This window comes from Lactuca serriola, chromosome 4 (assembly GCF_051521515.1).
Source record: "Lactuca serriola cultivar US96UC23 chromosome 4, Lser_US96UC23_V15, whole genome shotgun sequence".
Lineage (NCBI taxonomy): Eukaryota > Viridiplantae > Streptophyta > Magnoliopsida > Asterales > Asteraceae > Lactuca > Lactuca serriola.
Window position 1 is genome coordinate 58,575,974 of NC_136411.1, and position 22,732 is coordinate 58,598,705.

A 22,732-nucleotide genomic window follows, 5' to 3' on the forward strand; every position below is an offset into this window, starting at 1 on the left:
GGGACAGAAAAACTTCGTTATAAATTCATAACTTCTTCGTTTGACGTCCGTTCACTTCGATACCAACAACGAGATCTTCGATTCTCATTTAGATCGATTCGACTAAAAACCGCTCGATCTCAAATCGAGTATTTCAGGCTGCATACCGCTAAGCCGAACTTTGATAAATCATAACTTCCTCATACGAAGTCAGATTTGGGCGTTCTATATATATATATATTCGGAAACCTCGTTTCAACTACTACAACATTAACCAAAGATATCAAGTTTATTTTACACTTAAATTTCGACGCTTATTTTTATTCTTAATTAATCCAACCACATAATTAAGCAATTAAGCACAAAACACATAATACTCAAATAATACAATCTTATTATTTCAAAACGGGTTACAAAGGTTAACCTAGACTATTACATCGCTAAAAATGGCAAGCCCGGAAACACAGGCTTTACAAAAATCCCCTCTTGGTTAACGAGGTGTCCAAGGAACTGAACCTCTCGTAACCAAAACTCGCTCTTCGAGAACTTGGCATAAAGTCGTTCCCACCTCAAAACTCCCAGTAACTCCTGTAGATGCTCCTCATGCTACTCTCTGGTCTTGGAATATACCAAGATATCATCTATGAACTAGGGATGAAAGTGGGTCCAAACCCGAACCGGATGGACCCGGACCCGGAAAACCCGGAACCGGTTAACGGGATTTTATAGAACCGGAAACCGGACCGATATATAGGAACCGGTTCCGGTTCGGTTCTGGGTAAAGTGGCTCTAGAACCGGAAAACCTGAAAAACCGGAATTTTTTGGTAATTACTTACTACTTAGTGGGTTGAACTTTGAAAATTTTCATATTGATATCCCGACTTTGGGGGGCTATAACTTATTGAATACGAAACCACAATTAACAAAAGTAGAGTTTAAAATCATGTACAAACTCTAAAATACACTCTGGAAAAACCCGCATGTCAATCCGACTTTAAACGAATGAGATATGCTTGTGTTTATATTTTCACATAATACAAAGTACAAAAACAAATAGCTGAAAAGTTGAAAATTTTCAGTTTTGATATCCCGACTTCGGAGGACTGTAAATCATTGAATGTTAAACCAAAAATGACAAAATTATAGTCTAAACTCATGTACAAAATGTAAACTAGAAGTTGGAAAAAACCACATGTCAATCTGACTTCAAACGAATTAGATATGCATGTTTTAAAACTTTCACCGAATACAAAAAAACTAAAAAACTAAAAACTTCCAGCTTTGATATCTCGACTTTTGAGGACTGTAAGTCAATGAATATAAAACTAAAAATGAAAAATTTATAGTCTAGAATCATGTACAAACTCTAAACTACATGTTGGAAAAAACCGTATGTCAATTGGAGTTGAAACGAATAAGATATGCATCTTGTAAACGTTTCACAAAAATCGGTTCCGGCCCTAAAAGTGGTTCCGGTTCCAAAAACCGGTTCCGGATTTTAGACCCGGTTTACCCGGACCCAATGGACCCAAACCCAGATTACCCGGAACCCGGATAAAGCCAATTTTTAAACCCGAAACTGGACCCGATTCTATATATTCTGGTTCTAACAGGTCCGATTCCGGTTCGGTTCCGGTTCCGGTCCGGTTTTCCGGTTCTAAATCTCATCCCTACTATGAACACGATAATCGAGCAATCAAGCATCGACCTGCAGACCCAATTCATTAGGTCCATAAATACTAATGACGCATTGGTGAGCCCAAACGGCCTCACCACAAACTCGTAATGTCCATAACAAGTTCGAAATGCGGTCTTCTCCATGTCCTCCTCTCTAACCCTGACCTGATGGTACCCGGACCTCATGTCTATCTTGGAGAACCAAGATGCTCCCTGCAACTGATCAAGGATATCATCTATCCTCGGGAGTGGATAACGGTTCTTCACCGTCAGCTTGTTCAACTCCCGGTAATCAATGAACATCCAGTGTGAACCATCCTTCTTCCTGACGAAGAGTATCGGCGCTCCCCACAGGGAATTTATCGGACGAATGAATTGCTTGCCCAACAGTTACTGCAGCTTTGATGACAACTCTTGCATATCTGGTGGTGTAAATCGGTACGACGCCTTGGTGATAGGGGCTGCACCTAGCACTAGGTCGATCCTAAACTCGACTTACCTCCCCGGAGGCACTCCTGGAAACTCATTTAGAAATACGTCAGCAAAATCCCTGACCACTGGGACCTTTGATACTGAAACCTGATCTCTGACCCATGTATCCACCAGATACGCTAGATAACCCGCACACCCGTACTGAATGTACTGTCGAGCCCGGGCAGCTGAACAAAACCATGATCCCAGTCTGGTACCCTCGCCATAGACAATCAGTTCTCCCCCACTTGGGGTTCAAACCACCACTCGTTGACCCTTGCAGTCGATCATGACACTAAAGCGACTAAGCCAGTCCATACCCACGATCATACATACACCCCCATGGAAATCGGAATCAAGTCTATCGGGAAAGACACCCCGAAGATCTCCAACACACATCCCCAATAAACTGAAGAAGCAGAAACTCCATGTTGGTTGGCGATAGAGACTCGCAACGAACACTCTAGCCCTCCTACTGGCACACTGAACTCCTTACTAAATGTCTGAGACATAAACGACCGACTCACCCCCGAATCAAATAAAACCAATGCATGTAAGGAGTTCACTAAAAACGTACCTAATCACAAGCATAAAACATACATAATCAGTAAGATAAGGGATAGAAACATACCAGCAACCACATCTGGTGCTGCCCTAGCCTCCTTTGTTGTGAGCTGAAAGGCATGTCCCTGAGCCGTCAGGGGCTTCGCTCTAACCTGCCTCCCGTTAGTAATCCTTAGTGTAGCCGGTGCAGGAGCATGCGTCGACTTAGTGGCTAGTAGGGGACAATGGGCCTTCATATGGCCCACTTGCTCATAATGGTAACAAAGTCTGACTCCGGGAGCTGGAGTCTGCTGCCTGTAATCCCTGGCTAGATGACCCTGCTTGTCATATTTGTGGCACCCGCTCCCTGATCGGAAAATCCCCGAATAAGCCTTTCTGGACTTCCCACAAGTGTGGTCTGGATGTCCCCCAGATCTGGTATCAGCGGTCTTAGACTGCTTCGGTGCCGGCTGTGACTGTGCCAGTGCCTGTCGCTGCTCCCTCAACTGCAACTAAATCTCCAACTCACGCCGCCTAGCGGCCTCCTGTAACTCCAGCAGTGTATCACATCGCTGGGTGGAAACAAACTGACGGATGTCAGTCTTGAGCATGCTCAGATAACGTATCATCTGATCCTGCTCAGAAGCAAACTCCGGGCAAAACATCGCCCTCTCGGTAAACATGCGAGTGAGATCCATCACCGACTCCGTACCCTGACTCAAATCCAAGAATTCCTATGACAACCTCTCGCGCTCAACCCATGGGATATAGCGAGCACAGAACATTTTCCTAAACTGCTCCCAAGTAACCGCAGCTCTCTAGTCATCCGAATACGACCTATCATCAATCTCCACCAATTCTTTACCCTAGACCTCAGCAAGTTCAGGGCACATATGACCTTTTGTTCAGTAGGACATGAGCACATGAAGAAACATCCCTCCATGCCAGACAACCACCTCATGGATATTCGTTGCAGGGGGATCCGAGTGGACTTGGGAGCCCGAATCCGAGATGCGGGAGCATTACCCAGATCTATTCATTGCAGCAGACTTCGGGGATGAAGTCTAGGTCAAGTGGGGGAGAATTATAACATCCCGAAGTTTCGCAGGTACATTTCAAATCCTTCCTCTTTTATTAGCTGCCATTTGTAGTCCTTGGAGTTGGTTGAGTTGGGACATGAGAAGTATAAGTACTAAAGTTGCAACTTTAAGACAGGAAGGAGTATGTTGAGCGTACACAAGGGTACGCTGAGCGTACTAGGCGCGCCCTAGTACGCTGGGCGTACACTCATGTACGCTGGGCGTACTCATGTCAGGGGAAAACCATAATATTTAGGGTATGGGGACTATATAAACACCCTTATAGATCATTTCCTCTGATTATCCCCAGCCTCCACTGTCTACATTCGTTCTCCCTAAACCCTAGTTCTTCCTTTGTGTGTTTAAGCTTATTTGGTGTGTTTTTGAGTGATTCAAGAGGAAGACATTGCATCCAAGTGTTGGAGAAGAGGATCAAGTTTGTAGATCTAAAGTTAGTTTGTGCTCAAGAAGCTCCAGAAGGTATAAAGTTCCAAACTTTATGCATATATGCTTAGATCTCATCATTTTACTTTATTAGAAGCATTCTTGTCCCAAAAGCCGTGTAGTGTTGTGGACGAAAAGAGTTGTCCTTCCAGGCACTTGAAGGGACCTTGAGTGATAAAAACAAGGTCCCATTAGCTGTAGGTGTCCCATGCAAATAGAAATAAGGTCTTAATGGATTAATACCAAGCATTTAGAACTTTATGGACGTCCAAAGTGATAAAGTTCGAGACTTTATGAGTCCTAGGCACATTTGGTCGTTGGATCTAGAGTTTGGGCTTAAGTGCTTAAGCCATTAAGCACTTATTAGGGTTTTGGTGAAACCCTACGTACGCCCATCGTAAGGTTCTATACACCCAACGTACCGAGTCAATGACCCTGTTTTCCAGTCAACACGAGGCTCGTGTACGCCCTGCGTAGCCTTGGGGTACGCCCAGCGTACGCCTTCTGTGGACTTTTGGTAATTTGGGCTTTGGGGTAGGGCTAATTTTTGGGCTAGTAAGGTTTGGGCCTTTGCTGGACTTAGTAAATAAGATGTTTTGAGCCAGTTAGTGGTAGGGGATCATGGGGTTAGGACCAATAAGGAGGTTAGGCCCAATTTAGTAAATTGGGCCAATAGTGGACTTATATGTATGGACTTTCAAGTTAAGGACTTGGTGTGGGACCTTGACCCAACAAAAAGGGAATGGACTTAATGGGTTATGAGGACACTTAGTCAAGGGAGTAATGATGGGTATTAACTTAGTATTTATTATTATTAGGTGACAGTTCGGGATTTCCGGTGAGACAACAGTCAGAGATTTGCAGTGTCTCGGCACTACTTGCGAGGTGAGTTATCCTCACTATACTAAGGGGTCTAAGGCACCAAGGCCGGCCCATTGGATATGTGATCCTAGTAGTGTTATATGTTGAGTATGAGTTAGTGTTTCATGCTAGTGGTTATGCCAGTTAGGTAGGTATGTAGGACTACCTGTGTTGTTATATGTTTATTTGCATGTTCAGTAGTTATGTATTATGTTGATATGTTATGTGGGATGGGTTAAGGTGGTATTGCTCCGTGTGGTAGCCAACAAACCCTAGAGTATTCCAGATATGAGCTGAGGGTCCGATAGGCATTCCAGACTCATACTGAGGACTCGAGAGCATTCCAGATACGAGTTGAGGGACCCGGTAGGCATTCCAGACTCGTACTGAGGGCTCGATGGCAATCTAGATGTGAGCTGAGGGCCCAGTAGGCATTACAGACTCACACTGTGGGCCTATGGGTAATCCATTTTGTAAAGCGATGGACCCAGTACATGTTGTTATTTGGTTATGTATTATGTGCAGTGTATCGGTATTTTGGGGAACTCACTAAGCCTCGGGCTTACAGTTTCAGTTTGTTGTTTCAGGTACATTAGGAGATCGCGGCAAGGCGAAGGCGTGATCGTACAACTCCTCATATTTATTTTTATGTTTCTGGGATACTCTTATATTATACATTCTGAAAACAAGTTTTGTAATAACTAATGTTTTTGGATTGTTTGAAAAGTTTTAAATTGGCTTGAATTTTAGGTGTTACACCTACAACACTCGTCGCACATGATTATTCCTTCGAGTACGTATTACGTTCCATGCACGTGCGTCGTGTGCGACAGCGTCACGACCAAATAAATGAGTTTGATGTTTGTGCCCTTGACGAAATGATTGGTGGAGAATAGTCATTACGGTTCTCACCAATTTTTGGGTTCCTACCGGATCTAGACCCTATATATATATATATATATATATATATATATATATATATATATATATATATATATATATATATATATATATATTTGGGAAAAAGGAATGTGTGACTGTTAGGTACCTAATATTAGGCGTGGAACCCTTAAAACGTGGACGTTTTGGAATAATTAATCAAATCCCGTTTTTCCTTTTAACACTCAACTTATCCAGTCTCTCCGAATCACCCCTCCCTAAAGTTCGGATTTCTATTTTTATATATTAATATGATGATTACGATTAGCAAAAATATGATTCCTTCTTTCCCTCCAATTTCTATAGTTATCGTAATCTTGTTTTTGACTGTTCTCAATATAAGCACGTCTTATTTGGGAAAAGGGTCGATCGTCTTTGACATTCACAGCCAATCTGATTTTGTTATTAAAGTCATTCATCTCCATTGTTGTTTTATTCCTGGTAACATCTCCATTCTCTTTATTTTTATTATTGTAATCATAGGTTGTCTGTATCACATTGAGTTACGACCCACATATCTATTTCGCTGATCATTGAGAGTGTCATCTTCATCTAAAAAATTGAATGTTGCATCATACATTAGGATTTGGAGCTTAGCTATGATCATTTGTTATTTAGTTTGGATAATACTTGAAATCATTTCTCTTAAATCCGTGAATCTAACAAACAACTAACTTGTTTGTGAGTATTTAGGCTTTTTTTTTTATCACTGTTTGTAAAACTATATCTACCCTAATGGTTTGCTTTTTATTTTTATAAGTCTATGTTTTAAGTGGATTTTACATAGAAATTTAGTTAGGTAGACATACACTTTCTTAATCTTTTTCACATAGACCTCTTTGATATTTCTTTGGCTACTATTTCCTATTTTCCTTAAACAACATGCTTGTTGGTTTACTACAGACTTTTTTTTTGTGCTGCCGACAAAAGTAATGAAGCATCTTTCCCATGCGAAGCTCCACCGCTTAATGGCATGCAAATATCTTGTGATGGAGCTTGGTCAATCTAGGTTGAAGCCTTGGTCAATCGGGGTTGAAGCCTTTTCAAATTAAAAGGATGTAAATGCAATAAAAACTCCACATGAAGTTAATGTTACAAACAGTGTGTTGATATATTATCCAAGCAACAAACTTACGATTTTTTTCTATGTTATGTTTTTATTCATTTGAAATTTGGATTTTGGATTTTGATTGTTGATGATTTTTGTATTTAATTGAACATTCATATTTAAGTCATGTGTAATCTCGTAGTCATTCAATCAACATCAGAATTTGAAAAAACAAATGATGCTGACGTGAATCTTGGCAGTGATCGAGATGAAAGGCTTTACAAGACAAACATAGATATTATATGAGTTCAGATGCTTATTTTATGATGTGACTTATTTGATGGTTTCAATACAATAGAAAGGGTGGAGAATCATTGGTGTGTTCAAGATTTTTTTCTTATTAACGCATTACTTGAAGTTTTTTTTTTCTTTTTACAACGTCCTATTTTGTGCCTGATAAGGACCTACACTTGAAAAATCCATCTTTAATAAGGTGATATGAAACAAAAAAGCTTGAAAAGATAACGTTTTATAGAAAAATCGAAGTAGGATGTTATAATAAGAAAATATGAAAGTACAATTCATTAGCAAGAATTAAGCATCAAGGGACATGAAACTTGAGCAATATACATTCAGTTCCGAATAAGTGGCATAAAACTTGAACAATCCATACAGAGAAGATTGTAATTAAAAAAATACAACAAGAATGGAAGTATAAAAAATTGCAACAATAATTGAATTAAATTGCTTAAAAATTTGGTGTGCTTTGTTACTACTTCATTAATTTTTGTCTAGAACACAACATAAATTACAGAGAAAATTTTGGTCAAGAGTTACAAAATCTGAAAAAGAATACTATCTAAAAATTGCAAAAATGATCTTTTAATTACATTTTATCAAATTTTGATCAGGTGTGTATCATGGTAGTTATGCTTCACACATGTTGTCTGCCATCTTCGTTAACTGCTATGGAAACCAATTTGCACCAACTTCCATGGTTTCATGAGTCTTTTCTTTGCCTAAATAAAACACCATATCACCTAGAATTTGAGTGCCACATGTCTTTTTTGTCGATAATAATCCAAGCCCTTCCTTGTAGAACTTTTATTGTTACCCCTTTATGGATCTCATAGCACATAACTCTGTATGATGTATCCAAGTAGAAAAAATGAATTTTTTCTTAGTTAAATTAATCAACATATGCAAAGAAAAGCTTCTATAAACTTACAGTATGATCTAAGGATTCAACTTTCAGGTAATCAGTCCTATGAAGCCACGCGGAGTTAACATGATAACAAGCCTTGCTTTTATAACTTAATCAACTTACACAAAATAAATCTATAAGTTTTACAACATGTTATAAGATTTGTTGTTGTTAATAATTCTCACCCTATATACAATAAAATTGATGATAAACATCACATTCAGAATTTAGTTATAATTTGGAAAACTAGACTGCAAGCCAAAGAAAATTTGTAATGTCCCAAAAATTAAGAACAAAAATTTCGATTTTTATATTAATAAAACCATTATCCATAACAATATCATAAAACCATAGTGAAATTAGAGTATCTCAAATAACATCCGAAAACTGTAACGCCCTAAATCAGGTATGGCTTGAGACCCTCGAAGAATTCCATTTGTGTCATAAATGGTCCCTTGGAGTACGTTGGGCTTACCTATGAGTACACTTAGCGTACTTTGCATGAATGATCGCGGGGGCATTTCGCGTCCGCGGGGCGTATGTAAGGGTACACCGGACGTACGCAAGGGAAGGCCAAAACCCTAAATCCGGACTTGAACCCCTATTTAAATATCTTTTGGCCTCTTGGACCAAACCCTATCAGCCTTCTTAGCCCCATTTCGTCTACTTTCATCTAGGATAAAGTGTGAGTGAGAGTTTGAGCTTAATAAGAGGGTTTTGGTGAGCATTTTAGAATTCTTTCAAGAAAGGGAGTTGCTAGGCAAGCTTGGATCGGTTTGGTGCTTCAAGAATCTGCATTGTGGTCATCTTGCAAGACTTCTAGAGGTAAAAAGCTTGCACCTTTCCATCTAAATGCTTAGATCTAGCTAGGGTTTTCTAGGTTACCCCTTTTTGGTTGGTTTTGGACCTCTTATGGTGAGTTAAGCAACTCCATGGAGTGGGAATGACAGATCTGAGGTCCCTTAGTCATTTAGAAGCTTAAAAATGGGATATTGATGGATGTATTGGCCTCATGCATGGATTAAGGACCTTGGAAAGGTCTTAATGGAAGTGTTAGGTGTTTATGAGACATGCAAGGGCATAAGTTGGCAACTTTATGCCTTAGGATGTTTGAACAAGTCTAGATCTGACTTTTGGACGTGATGGATTCGAGTATTAAGCACTTAATGGAAAAAAGTGCTTAAGCTGTTTGTACGTTGGGCGTAACCAGCTGTACGTTGGGCGTAACCAGCTGTACGTGGCGCGTAGTGCCCAAACCTTTAGTACGCTGCGCGTACCAGGGTGGTACGTTGGGCGTACGCAACTGAATTGGACCCTAAGCTGTTTTGGGCCCTTGGGCCTTCAGGCCTCATTTGGTTGTTGGGCTTGATTGGATTCTGTGAGTTATAGGCATTTTCACCTGATTGGGCCATGGACTTATCGGTTGGGCCTTATTGGGCCAAGGGGACCATTAAGGATATTGGACTTGGACTTTGGGGCCCATTTACAAGAAAAGGGTAATTGGGCCTTGGGGGTAGAATTTGAAGATTGGGCCTTTATTTGGGTAATTTAAGGCCTTTTCATTATTGTTGTTATTCAACTCGGGAGGCTGCGAATTACTAGGAGGGCAGTATTCGTATTCATCGAACGGAGGTGAGTCTTCTCACCATACCTATGGGTCTACCGCACCAAGGTTGGCCCAATATATGTACATGTTATGTGTGTGTTATTCATTTATGAATTGTTATGTTATGTAATATTATGTTGGTATGGAAGACCCCGAGGGGAGCCCGTGGCATTGGATATAAGACCATGTGGGGTAGTCCATGACATTCCTAGGTAAAGACCATGTGGGGTAGCCCATGGCATTGGATGTAAGGCCATGTGGGGTAGCCCATGGCAATCCTAGGTAAAGACCATGTAGGGTAGCTCATGAAATTCTTGCTGGATCGTATTGCATGGTTTCTGTGGCATGTTTATAGCTTTAATTAGCTATCAGGATATGTGTATGTGTATGGTATGCTCTGGGAAACTCACTAAGCATTTCGGTTACATGTTGTTGATTTGTTTTAGGTACTTTTGAGCCCAAGGGCAAGGGCCCAACGTGATGACGTGGCACACACTCTATCTCTCTTTTTAATGTATTTGGGACCCTCTGATGTTTTAAAAAGGAAAACTAAGATGTAATGAATGTTAATTTGAAAACATATGTTTGGGAATCTATGGTTTATGAGATTGGTTTTGATTAACTCAAAGTGAAAAAAAAATCTTTGTAAAATTGGGTCGTTACAAAAACATTAGAGACATGTGAAATGCAGAACAATGTGGTGTGTGCAATGCAGTCATCCCGAGCTCTTCCCCTTTGAACCAAAAGTACCTGAAACATAAAATGAAAATCGCAATCACAAAGCTTAGTGAGTTCCCCAAAACACCACATACCATACATATCAAACATGTAATGGGCCCCCACCCAGTAAACATACAAACACATAAACACTTGCAAATATCACAAAGATAAATAACATACAATATAATCATCAGGCCCCGCACGGTAAACATATCAGAAAACATACATGCAGAGTTACACAGACAACTAGAATCCTAATCATAATAAACCATGGGCCAACATTGGTGCCTTCGACCCGCTAAACACAATGAGGAAACTCACCTTAAGCTGCTGAATCTCTCAAATAAAATCTCGGTCTGCTGATCCAAAAAATCCCCACGCCAGCACCCTCAAATAATATCCAATTAATAATCAGATCTTAACCCATATTCAAGAATATAAATTACTTGTCCAATATCCAGGGTAAAAGACCATTTTACCCTTTTCTTACTTGGCCCAAACCCAAGGCCCAACCCATTTGTTCAAAAGGACCAAATTCCTAAATAGCATCCTAAGGCCCAATATGGCCCAACTTCCTAATTGGGCCTAAAAACCCTCATGGACCTAATTCCAAGAATGCCCATAGTCTATCCATGGCCCAAAGTCAAAAAATTCAATGGCCCAAACCCTAAAATTCCAAAATATAGCCCAAACCCGTCAAAGTTAACCGATGGTCAAACTGCTGAGTACGCTGGGCGTACTCAGACTTACACTCGGCGTACTCCTTCTGCCAGTACGCTTAGCGTACGAGCTGGGTACGATCTGCATACTCCACAAACAGCCAAAACTACCCATTAAACACTTAATCGGTTAAGCCATCATGCCAAACTCTCAGACTAGATACTAAATGGTGACTTAACACGTAAAGTTGGCAACTTTACTCATGCATGTCTTAATAAGACCCAAAACTCAAAAAGAACCATAATAAGGAACCTAACACATGCATGGACCAAAATAACTCATAAAGGTTGCATTTTTATGGACAAGGGACCTCAAATGTGCTAAAATCTAACCTCCATGGCTTCTGGAGTAGACCATAATCTCAAATATGGCTTAAAAGACCCAAAAATGCATAAATAACACCCTAAGTTGGATCTAGCATAAAGAACCATCAAGATGAGAGCTTTTTACCTCAAATGGTTTGCTAAATGAAGATGACTCTGGATCTACAAGCTCAAGTCACTCCCAAGCAACCTCAAAGTGTTCTTCTTCTTCTACTTCACCAAAAACACCACAAAACTCACTTTCAAGCTTAAATCTCACAAATGACACCTAGGATTTCGACCTTAGGACATAGAGAGATGGAGGTTGTTCATTAGGAGGTCCAATGGTGTTATAAGTTGCTTAAATAGAGCATAAACCCTAAAATTTTGGGTTTGCCCCTGCATTACGTACGCCCCACATACGTGGGTGAACCCGCGATCCAACAATGAGCTAGTATGCTAAGCGTGTACTCATAGAGGAGCTAGGGACTCAAAAGATAGAAATTTTACATGAGGGTTAAAAAGGAACATACCCATAATCTTGAGAATTACAAAATTGAAGCTTCTTGGTGTCTACAGTCCTATTTCATTCCTAATATTTGTCACTAAATGAGCTCATATCACTGAATTGAGGGGGACATACGACTGTCCTGGTTCGTCTATATTTTAATTTAGAAGCACTACTCTTAAGATGGTTATGTATTTGTTGATGAAAAATAGGTTAAATATGGGCTTAATATCTTACCATTGATTATATACTACTAGCATCAAGAAAAAGTAATTATGATACCCTTAATGTAAATCCAAAGCAGGTGTATAATGTGGTGTTGCAGGGTATTTTGGTACATAATGATTCATGAAGACAATTGACATAGATATGAGCTACTAAAAATTACAATGAAACGAATTTTCTCTTAAACATTTCGTCAAATACCTTTAAGGCATTCCTAACATTATCAACTTTACTATAGTTGGTCAATGAAGAACTCCAAATTACATGAATTTGCATCAATTCCATTTGAAAGAAAAAAAAGCGTTGTACCATTTTCATCATAGGCACATATAATTTTTCTGACAATGGAAGCTAAAAGACATGGAGAAAGGCATCAATAGTTCATGAGTATAGGGAAATGCTCGATTTTTATTGCTCTATCGATCAACAATAATTAGTGATTAAATAATCGATGTAGATGAACTAAAACCGAAGATGTGGATTTGATAGCATTGGTAGGTTTGGAGGGAATGAATAAAGGAAAAAGAAAATTGATACAATAGAGTTTAGAGGATATGGATTTTTTTCAAGAAGAAAAATGGTTGCAGTTATTGAAAAGGGTTAATTACCATGAGAAAAAAACAAAAAATCTGGAAATTGATCGACATACGATTCAGTTCAGTCTATAAAATAGACAGGAATGCATAACATGAACCAAAAGAAGATATAATACCACTAAAATCAAGAAAAACATATCAATTAAGTTTCCTCCATAGCGATGATTTAAATATATGGAGAAACTTTGAATTAAAAATATGACTAAACTCTACAAAGATGGAGAAGTGAAGGAAGAGGGAAACAATTTCAGGGATTAAGAAAGGAAAAACACGACTGGGTCTAAATTTTGAAGTAAAACGACAACGTTTTTTATGGTTTTATACCTAATGTTATATATCCAACGGACACATATTTTCTATCCCTTTATTGAAATTAATATATCAATAAAACTATTTATTGAAATTAATATAATCGAGGGAGTTGTTAAATTTGACAACATATAGACAAAATATTACAATGGACTAAAAATAATAAAAATAAAATAAAGTAAGTACTTTTTTACAAATCAACTAAAGATAATGACAAAAAACGTAATTTACTATTACAGATACGTCAAACTAAAAAAATAATTATATCAATAGTTTAAAATTTTTGGTACCCTCAACAAGTTTTTCATTCTGAACACAAAAGTTCAACGAATACTTACTTCCATTTCACCTCTCGACAAACATTTGCAATTCCCAATATGCCCCCCAGAAAAATACAACAACTAAAATCTCTACCCTTTATCTTCTTTCACACCTGAAGCAACCCAAAGATTCCATAGAACGTGAGTGCGTAAAACACGGCTCTGCGCACGTTAGCATCAACACTCAATCCAGCGCCACTCGGCAGATTACCAGCGACGGTCCCCGGCGTCCCATCAGCGTTAGACGGAGGCTCAACGTAGGGAGGCGGCGGAGGCTGGCTAAGGTTTGGCGGAAGTCCGACGCCGTGACTGACGTTGATCCCGAACGCCATCCCATTCTCGCACTGAACGCCGTCACTGGCATCGGAAAAGAAGTAGTTCGGTCCCTCGATCGTCAACGGAACTGCGACGGTCAACGGCTGCCCGAACTGTTGGTTTCCTTGGCTGTACATAAAAGTGTCACTGTCTGAAGAGTTATCAACGCTACAGCTGCGGAACGTCGTCGTGTTGTAAGTCAAAACCACCGTCTGATTCGTGTTCGTGTTAAATACTACACGTGAATCACAATCAGATCAACAATAAAATCAATTCAACTAAACTAAACTCAAATGACAAATCAAAATCAATAGAAATTTTTCTCGATTCAAAATTACGCTTACTTAAGTAATCGCCGAGATCGAAGGTTTGATTGCCGGCCCAAGAAGCGTAATTTGCGGAGGAGGTGTTGGTATTGGGGTCGAAAAGCCAACCGGCGGGGCCTCCGACAGTGTGATTGGTGTATGCGGCGGCGCTAGTGATGAAAAGCGCAATTAATGTTAAATGCACCACCGGAGCCATTGGAAGCGGCTGAAATTTTTCGGTGGTCGGTGAATGGTAGCAGCGATCTGATCTCGAAATCTGTTCAATTTGTGATCGATAGCGTCATGTGATAAAGAAAGTTCACGTCGATAGAGAAAAAGTTGACCTTTTTTATACGTTTATTAAATAATATCAATGGAAATTATTATTAAATTATTAAATTATTTAGTCATTTCGTACTTTGCATCGGAGAATTCCTACGCGAAATTGCCAACAAAAATATAAAATTAAAATTTCCAAAGAATTATTTATAAAACACAATAAAAAAATAATGTTTAAAAATATATGTTGATTGGTATAATACAAAATTACACAAATGACAATTAATTAAAAAATAATAATAATAAAAATTAATATTAAAAAAGAAAATTTATAAAAGCAAATTATGTAAATAATAAAAAACATAACTTTACAATATAGTAAATACCAAAATTGTAAAATAAAATACCAATAATTTAATTTTAAAATTAAAAAAATCTCTAGTAAAATTCTAAAATTTTGATCAAATTTACGTTTTACTCTCAACTTATTTTTTTTAAGTCCTAAAAACCAATAAAACATTGCATTATGACTCTTTTCACCCGGTTAAAATCGATAACAAATTAATTTGAAACTATTTCGTAAATTTACTCAAAATAATGAGACTTTTTTAGTAAAAAAAACTAAAAAAAAAACTTTGGTATTATTATTATTATTATTGTTGTTGTTGTTGTTGTAATTTTATTAAAAACATAAATAAATATATTATTTTAAAAATTCCTTATTATTAATATTATTAAGTAAATACATGTATAAATACACATATATGAGACTACCCTACTTGGTAGAGATTTACCTCTTAAATTGGAGGTCTCGAGTTCTAATACATACGTTGATGATTTTGTGATATTATCTTCTAACCACTAATCATGCATGTAAAAAAATTTATAAATACATTTTAAATACATATTTATGTATAGAAAATATAATTATACATAAAAAATATGTAAAAAATAATAAATACATATAAAAAACATATTTATATAGTTTTATACCTTAAAAATGTTTTTAAAGTTTTTTTTTTCATTTAAATGTATTTATACGTATTATTAAATACATTATACATTTTTTTTTAAATAAATAAAGAATTTTAAAAACAAATTTGAAGGTATAAATTGTATAGATACGTTTACATGAAAAGACTGATGGGTTTTATAACTTATATTTAAAATTCATGTAGTGGAAAAACGTAACCTTTAAGTTCACATGCAACCTATTTAGATCTAAGTTTTCTCTATTGAATGTTATAATCTATGAACATCAAATAACTTTAGGAATACCTTATTATAATATAAATTCATAAAGGGTACATATCTTTTGATTATTATAGTAAATAATCAACAATTCCTTATTGGACAAACTTCAGAAAGCAAGCACTAGAAAACTCGTGTCTTTAATGGTTTGTACCCAAACCCTAGAAATAGAAGACTTGAGAGGAGAAAGGAGGGATGATGGAATTTTCGTCTTTTCTTCTTGAGAAAAGAGTAATCGAAAATTTAAGCTCAAAGGCTCCTTACATAGTTGAATTAAGAAACTCTAGAAACCCTAATTTGAATATAATACTAATATCTCAAATTAGGTAATTATCAACATTTCTAATTATCCTTAAGGATTAATCTAGAACTCAAAGAAGGCTCCATATTTTCGGCCTACCCTATATAATGCTAGAATCATTCTCTTGTTCAACTATTGAACAATTATATCGTAGGTTCTTGCACTTTTAATTAATCAAATTAATTCCAAAATTAATTCCAATTATGTAACACCCCGTTTTGAAAAATACTTTGGTTGTGGTTCCGGAGGCCTAGGGTAGTGATTCGTTCTTTTATGGGTCTTGGGATTTATTCGGAAGGTTTTAAGGCTCGAGTGTGTAGATAGGAGCGTAGGGCTTCTCGCCACACTTTCTTGGATATAAAGTTCGTCGGAAACGGACTTAGAATGAAGAAGTTATATCACTTAGAAGTTATTGGCATAAATGGTCCCTAATGGGAATGTTTGGCAAGCAAGGCCCATGCATGCAAAGGTGGAAATTAGGTGAGTATGCCCAACGTAAGTTGGTGTATACCTAACGTAGGAATGGTAAATGGTCGTGGGTGCTGGAGACGTACGCCCAGCGTACGCCCAGTGACACTAAACCCTATTTTTAGGGCCAAGCACTATATAAAGAACATTAAGGCTTGAACCCTAGCCCCTTATCAGCCTCCCCAACCTCAGAGAAACCCTAGAACGTCTCATCCCTTCTTTCTTGTGTGATTTTGACCTATAGAAGCACATCTTGGTGGTTTCAAGCTTGGAAGAAGAAAGAGGAAGTGGCAAAGAAGGACTTGGGGTAGCTTGAGCTCATAGATCTGGGAAAACATCATCTTTTGGCACCCAAAGGAGGTATAAAGGTCTTATCTTTCCTTTTTAGAAGCTTAGTTCTAGGGTTTTGGAGATTTGGACCTTTTTAGGTCCAAAGAATGGATCTTGTTCATGCAACTATGTTTTTGAGCTTAGGGTTGCCACCCTTGAAGCTCAAAGTGTTCTTTTAGCAGTAAAGTTGCAAGCTTGGAGGCCTTTATGTAGCCATGCAAGAGATTTAGCCTTTTCCATGAAAGTTTATTACTATTTCCAGTGTTGGGATCATTTGGTGGGTTGCAAGCCACCAAGTGATCGACTTTATGGATTAAGACGTTGAAAAGGACTTGGATCTGTGATTATAGCTTCTGGAATAGAGTATTAAGCACTTAATGGGAAAGTGACTTAACAAGGGAGTACGTTGAACGTACATGCAGGTACACACAGTGCACACCATTTAGCTTGTACGCTTAGTGTACATAGGAGTACTGATATTGCCATCTTTAAACATATTTTAGGCGATAATTATTTACATTTTTACTAATAATTTGGTTATTTGCATAGAATAATGGTACTTATAAGCTAAAATTATATTTTTCAGCCAAATAGAAGCATTTTCGAAGATAGGGATTGAAATTGACAAAACATGGAACTTTGGAGGCTTAAAGGAAAGAAGAATGGAAAATTCAGCAAATAACGTACTCACGACGTGAATAGTTCATGACTCATGACGTGAGTGAAGAATTTTAGAAGATATGCACCGGATGGAAGAAAAGTCCTTTCCGAATACGCTTATCTCATATTCACAACGTGAGACTTATCGGCTCACAACGTGAACGGGGAAAAATAAAAAACTATATAAACTCTTGGCCATTACGAATTGGGGACTTTTTGGCTGATAGAAGGAAGACCTGGAGACGATTTTCAGAGGAGAAGAAGTTCTGGAATAGGGTTTCAACACCAAGGGAAAAGAAGTTCATAGTTTGATTCATAGTTTGGTACACTTTTATTATGTTTTCGATTATGGATGTTATTTGCTTAGTTGCTAGTATATCCAGCTAAATCTAGCTGCTTCTGTTAGCTAAATGAAGCCGGAACTCATGGTCTTAATGCATTAGATTTGAATTTACTTGTTGGTAATATGCTTGTGTTGGATTGATTTTACCTAGTATGTTTGTTTGATAATTAATTGCTTAAAATTCTTGTTCTGTGTACTTAGTGAATACAAATCTACATGAATCTGAATACCTAATAATTTAGTGAACACTAGTTTATTAGAGCTACGATCAAACCAATCTTAGTTAAGCAACTAAATTATTAAAATTAAGTTATGCTAGAGAATTCATGATTATGACCATAATGTGTGTTTATCAAATATATCTTACTTACCTCCAATCTCATTTAATAATTGATTATGTGTTAACTATTGTGTGACCATACATAGATTTACATGGATTGATTAATGATTAGTATATTTAGAACTAAATTGTAATACTTTATTAATTGGTAACCAACAGTAATAGTCATAACTAATGTATAACCATTGATTTGAACTAACAGAAGTGTTTTGTTTATTGATTGAGTTTGTGTTAAAGAATTAAGTTCATCGAAACTTGCAAAATTAGATAAAACCCCTTTCTTTGTTAATAATTAGGTTAATTTAGTAGTAGATAAATTCATTAGTCAACACCGTTCCCTGTGATCGACACCCGACTTACCCAACTACTCTATAATTTTGACTAGGTACACTTTCTAGGTGCAATTTAGTTAGTAAGGAAGTTAGGTTATAAATATTAAAATTAGTAGGTGTAGCTATTTGCACGCATCAAGTTTTTGGCGCCGTTGCCGGGGAGCGGCTTAGTTAATTATTTATTTATTTACTTTAGATTAATCGATCCTTTCTGTGGGGTAAAACCCGCAAAAAGTTAATTTTTCCAGCATAGTTTATTTATTTTTTCTCTTTTCAGTCACAAAACTCATGACGTGAGCCTGTAGCCTCATGACGTGAATACTGTGATTTCTAGTTTTCTTTAATTTTTAGTTTGTCTTTCTTAGTTCAGTTTTACGTTTTATTTTGCAGGAGTTCATGAGCAGAGGCTCTAACACACCTTTGGTGCTACCTCTTGAAGATCTAGAGTCAGCCCTTCACAAAAAGAAAGATAAGAACGTGAAAGAAGATCAAACACCAAAAAAGACACCCTTGCAAGAACTTAAGTCAGTATTCTCAAAGATTTCGGGGAAGAAAACGGAAGAGTCGAGTTCATCTTCAAAGAACAAAAAACAAGGTTGAAAACTTAGATCAAATACCTATCCCAAACGAATCCGAATACGAATCCGAAGCCGAGTTTGGTCTTTATACAAGTGAACCCGAAGACGAACCAAGAAACGAGATGGCAAACATTGAAGAAATTTTAATGGGAGCTTACAAGAAGCGAATTAGAGACGATGTTGGTCCGGGTTTAGTACAACCAGCCATTCCTGCCACTACCACATTCGAGTTGAAAGTACATATCCTCACTACACTTAAGGATATTCCATTTTATGGGAAGGATCATGAGGATGCCTTTAAGCATCTCGATGAAGTTAATGACATTGCGGATTATTTCAATGTCCCAAATGTGAATAGAAATATTGTCTTAGTAAGGATGCTTCCCGTTACTTTTAAGGGAGCTGCAAAAGACTGGTTAAAAGCACTACCACCGGGTACAATCACTACATGGGCTCAAATGCGTGAGCATTTTTTAGATCAATTTTTCCCACCATCCAAGATAGTTAAACTCAAGAAGGCAATAGCCAACTTTGAGCAACAACCGGGGGAGTCATTATACGAGGCATGGGAGCGTTACAAAGGGTTGATAATAAATTGTCCTCAACATGATCTTAATGTTCAACAAGAGATGTCTATTTTCTATGATGGGGTCAATGTTATGACAAGGCAACTCTTTGATTCTCAAGGACCATTGACAAATAAAAATCCAAGGGAGGTCAAGGAGTTAGTTGAAGAATTCGCAAAACACTCTCGTGAGTACCACAACCCAAGACAAGATGGCACAAAAGGCAGTGGAGGCACGCAGTCTGAAGAAATAGCTGCTATAATGGCAATGCTGAATAATATGGACCGGAGGTTGACACAAATGGACCAATCAATTCATTCAATTCAAGTTGGGTGTGAACGATGTAATGGACCACACTGGACTAAAGATTGCAACTTGGATGAATATGGGAACAAGAAGGCTCAAATTTGCTACTCGAGTGGGGATAAGTATGATGAAGACTGGAGAAAACCAAAGAAAGAGTGGCTGCCTTATGATGAGTACAATAGGCAAAAAGAAGAAAAATGTAAGCAGACAGGCTGATGCTTCTACCAAAAAGAGCAACCACCAGCCCAGAAGAAAGTAGACTTAGAAAACATTTTGACCAAATTTATGGATGCTTCCGAGAAAAGGCATGATGACACCGATGCAGTGCTAAAGGAACACATGAAAATGATGAAAGAACAGCAAACAATGATGATTGACCAACAAGCTTCATTAAGAAATCATCAAGCATCAATCCATAACCTCGAAGTCCAAATTGGTCACCTAACTACTTTGGTGAGCAACAAATTATCCTCACAATTTCCCGAAAAGAACCCTCAATCCCATGTAATGATGATTAATACTGAAGAAGAGGCCATCTCTGAGTTCCTAGAATCCCTAGAAGTGGAGCCAAAGCCAAAGAAGACGAAATTCGAAAACTAAATTGTTGCTGAAAAACCAGACTCACATCATGAGCCCGCCATGCTCACGATGTGGGCTCAGTCTGAACAGAAAAATTCAGATTCCGTTCCGGTATATCGTCCGCCTCTACCGTTTCCTTCCCGAGCTGGTCTTAGTCCAGTGGATAGAGAGCATTTGGAGTTTATTAAGCACGTGAGGGGTATCCCGATTAATACTCCTTTTGACCAATCATTATCCAAAATTCCCGAATATGAAAATTTCTTAAAAGACTTGTTAGACACTTGTCAGCAACTAAAGAAGAATTCCAAGGTGATTCTAAGTGAGCAAAGCTCAAAAGCTGTATTGGGAGAGATACCTAAGAAGATGGGAGATCATGGCCACCTCACTCTTCCATGTGAGTTTGGAAACAATTTAAAGACTTATGATCTAGCTGATTCCGGGGCTAGCATAAATTTGATGCCATTTTCATTCTATCAAAAGTTGAACATTCAGAAAATGAAGGCTACAAAGATGACAATCCACATGGCCAATCGTTCGGTGACGCATCCAAGGGGAATTATAGAAGACATCCTTGTTAAAATTGGGAAGTTTGTTTTCCCAGTTGACTTTGTGATTATGGATATGAAGGAGGATGCAAATGTCCCAATCATTCTTGGTCGCCCTTTGCTAAATATTGTTGGTGCTTTAGTTGATGTTCGTGAATCTAAGCTTACATTGAGGGTTGGTGATGATAAGGAAGATTTTGGAATACAAGATGGATTTAAAGGATATGATGTTAAAGGTGAACCGTTCAATACTGATGAAGATAATGAACTTGAAGAATTAGAAAAACTCATGGAGGAAGAAATCAAGACAATTAATAAAGTTAAACGAACAAAACCAAGAGCATCAACCCCGTTTTTAGTTGAAGTCATTGCCTACATGAATCCAACTTCTTAGGTAAGTAAGGAGAGTGACGAAATATTGAGTGATGATGACAAAGACGAGGTGACTTCCAAGGAGACAAGTCCAATGGTGAAGGAAGAAAAGATTCATATGGAGTTGAAGAATAAAGAGAACTTGGAGAATAAAGGGACGAAAAGAAAGCTTGATATGGATGACGTGAAAGTTAAAAAGGAAAACTCGAAGATTCAATGTAGGAGGCACGGAGTCCGGATCACGACTTCATAAAAAAGAAGCGCTTCTCGGGAGGCAACCCGAGTTTGGTTTGGATTTTCTTTTCTATTTAGCTTTTTCATTTTTATTATTTTCCTAGGAAAATCAATCATATCATCTACAACCTTTTATGCATAATACAAGACTGAGTGTCGGTCCCAAAAATTAAGTGGTAATAATTATGAAATATAGTTAGTGAAACTTGGGATTAATTATGAAATTATATGCTTAGACAGAACTCACGACGTGAGCCTTGATGATTCATGACGCGAGTTACGGAAAACTTACGTAAATCTGTTAGTTAGCCCAATACATGCTCTAGCCCATTAAGTATAAATTAGAATGGACCAATTTCCCAGCCTAACTGATTATTAATGGAAAATTTTCAGCCCAAACGGACTCACGACGTGAGTGTGTGCAAATTCACGACGTGACTAGTGAATAACACGAGACCACAGATTAAAGACAGAATCCAATTGACCTAAATCATTTCTTTATCCCCCACGAAGTGAATGTGTTCCCTCTGGTCCCCCTTCTTCGCGATTGTGGCTGACATTCCTCATATTCTTCTTGTGCTTACGTAATTCACCATTCTAGGTAAATTAATCTTCTTCACATTGTTTATTGTTGACTTATTTACTAGATTTAGGGTTTAGGGTTTGCATTTCACTTGAATCTTAAAAATTGGTACCCTATATATGTGAAGTTTTTGTTGCATGTGTTTGTAATGAGTTTGAGATTACCCTAGGAGTAAACCCCATTGACATTGTTGGCCCAATCTGAGTTCTGATATGCCCAATTATGACTTCTGATTACGAACTCACGACGTGAATCCTTAGGGATTCACGACGTGAATCCTCGACATTCATAGTTTCATATTCTGTTTAATACTAATCTTTTGGGATGTTTTGTTGGTTTGTTTTCTGTTTATTTTTGTAGCAATGGCTCCCAGAAGAGAAGTTCCGACAGGGGTGTCAACTTTGCACCCATTCTACGTTTTTCCAACTACCATGCCATGGGATGTTTTAACACGTTGCAACAACAGGCTAGGGTGGTTGTACAACAGGGAATT

General features: G+C 37.8%; 2 protein-coding genes and 1 non-coding gene across 3 annotated transcripts; 1 reads left to right on the plus strand and 2 right to left on the minus strand.

Moving 5' to 3' along the window:
* Nucleotides 1-13,443: 13,443 nt before the first annotated feature.
* Nucleotides 13,444-14,500, minus strand: LOC145101657 (early nodulin-like protein 18). The gene is made up of 2 exons (XM_079038906.1): nucleotides 14,212-14,500; nucleotides 13,444-14,102 (listed from the first exon to the last, which is right to left on the minus strand). Exons 1-2 carry the CDS (start codon nucleotides 14,387-14,389, stop codon nucleotides 13,660-13,662), a joined length of 621 nt encoding a protein of 206 aa, XP_078895032.1. The 5' UTR covers nucleotides 14,390-14,500; the 3' UTR covers nucleotides 13,444-13,659.
* A 5,060-nt stretch (nucleotides 14,501-19,560) lies between these two features.
* On the minus strand, nucleotides 19,561-19,667 carry LOC145103431 (small nucleolar RNA R71). Its single transcript, XR_013706524.1, has one exon. It is a non-coding gene; the product is annotated as a small nucleolar RNA R71 (small nucleolar RNA).
* Nucleotides 19,668-20,574: 907 nt separating this feature from the next.
* LOC145098412 (uncharacterized) lies at nucleotides 20,575-21,444 on the plus strand. Its single transcript, XM_079036046.1, has one exon. It carries the CDS (start codon nucleotides 20,575-20,577, stop codon nucleotides 21,442-21,444), a length of 870 nt encoding a protein of 289 aa, XP_078892172.1.
* Nucleotides 21,445-22,732: the final 1,288 nt, after the last annotated feature.

Coding starts and splice junctions, on each gene's coding strand:
- LOC145098412 (XM_079036046.1), top strand. CDS start 20,575: ATGTGGGCTCAGTCTGAACAGAAAAATTCAGATTCCGTTCCGGTATAT.
- LOC145101657 (XM_079038906.1), bottom strand. CDS start 14,389: ATGGCTCCGGTGGTGCATTTAACATTAATTGCGCTTTTCATCACTAGC. Junction 14,103..14,211: donor CGATCTCGGCGATTACTTAA/GTAAGCGTAATT, acceptor ATTCACGTGTAG/TATTTAACACGAACACGAAT.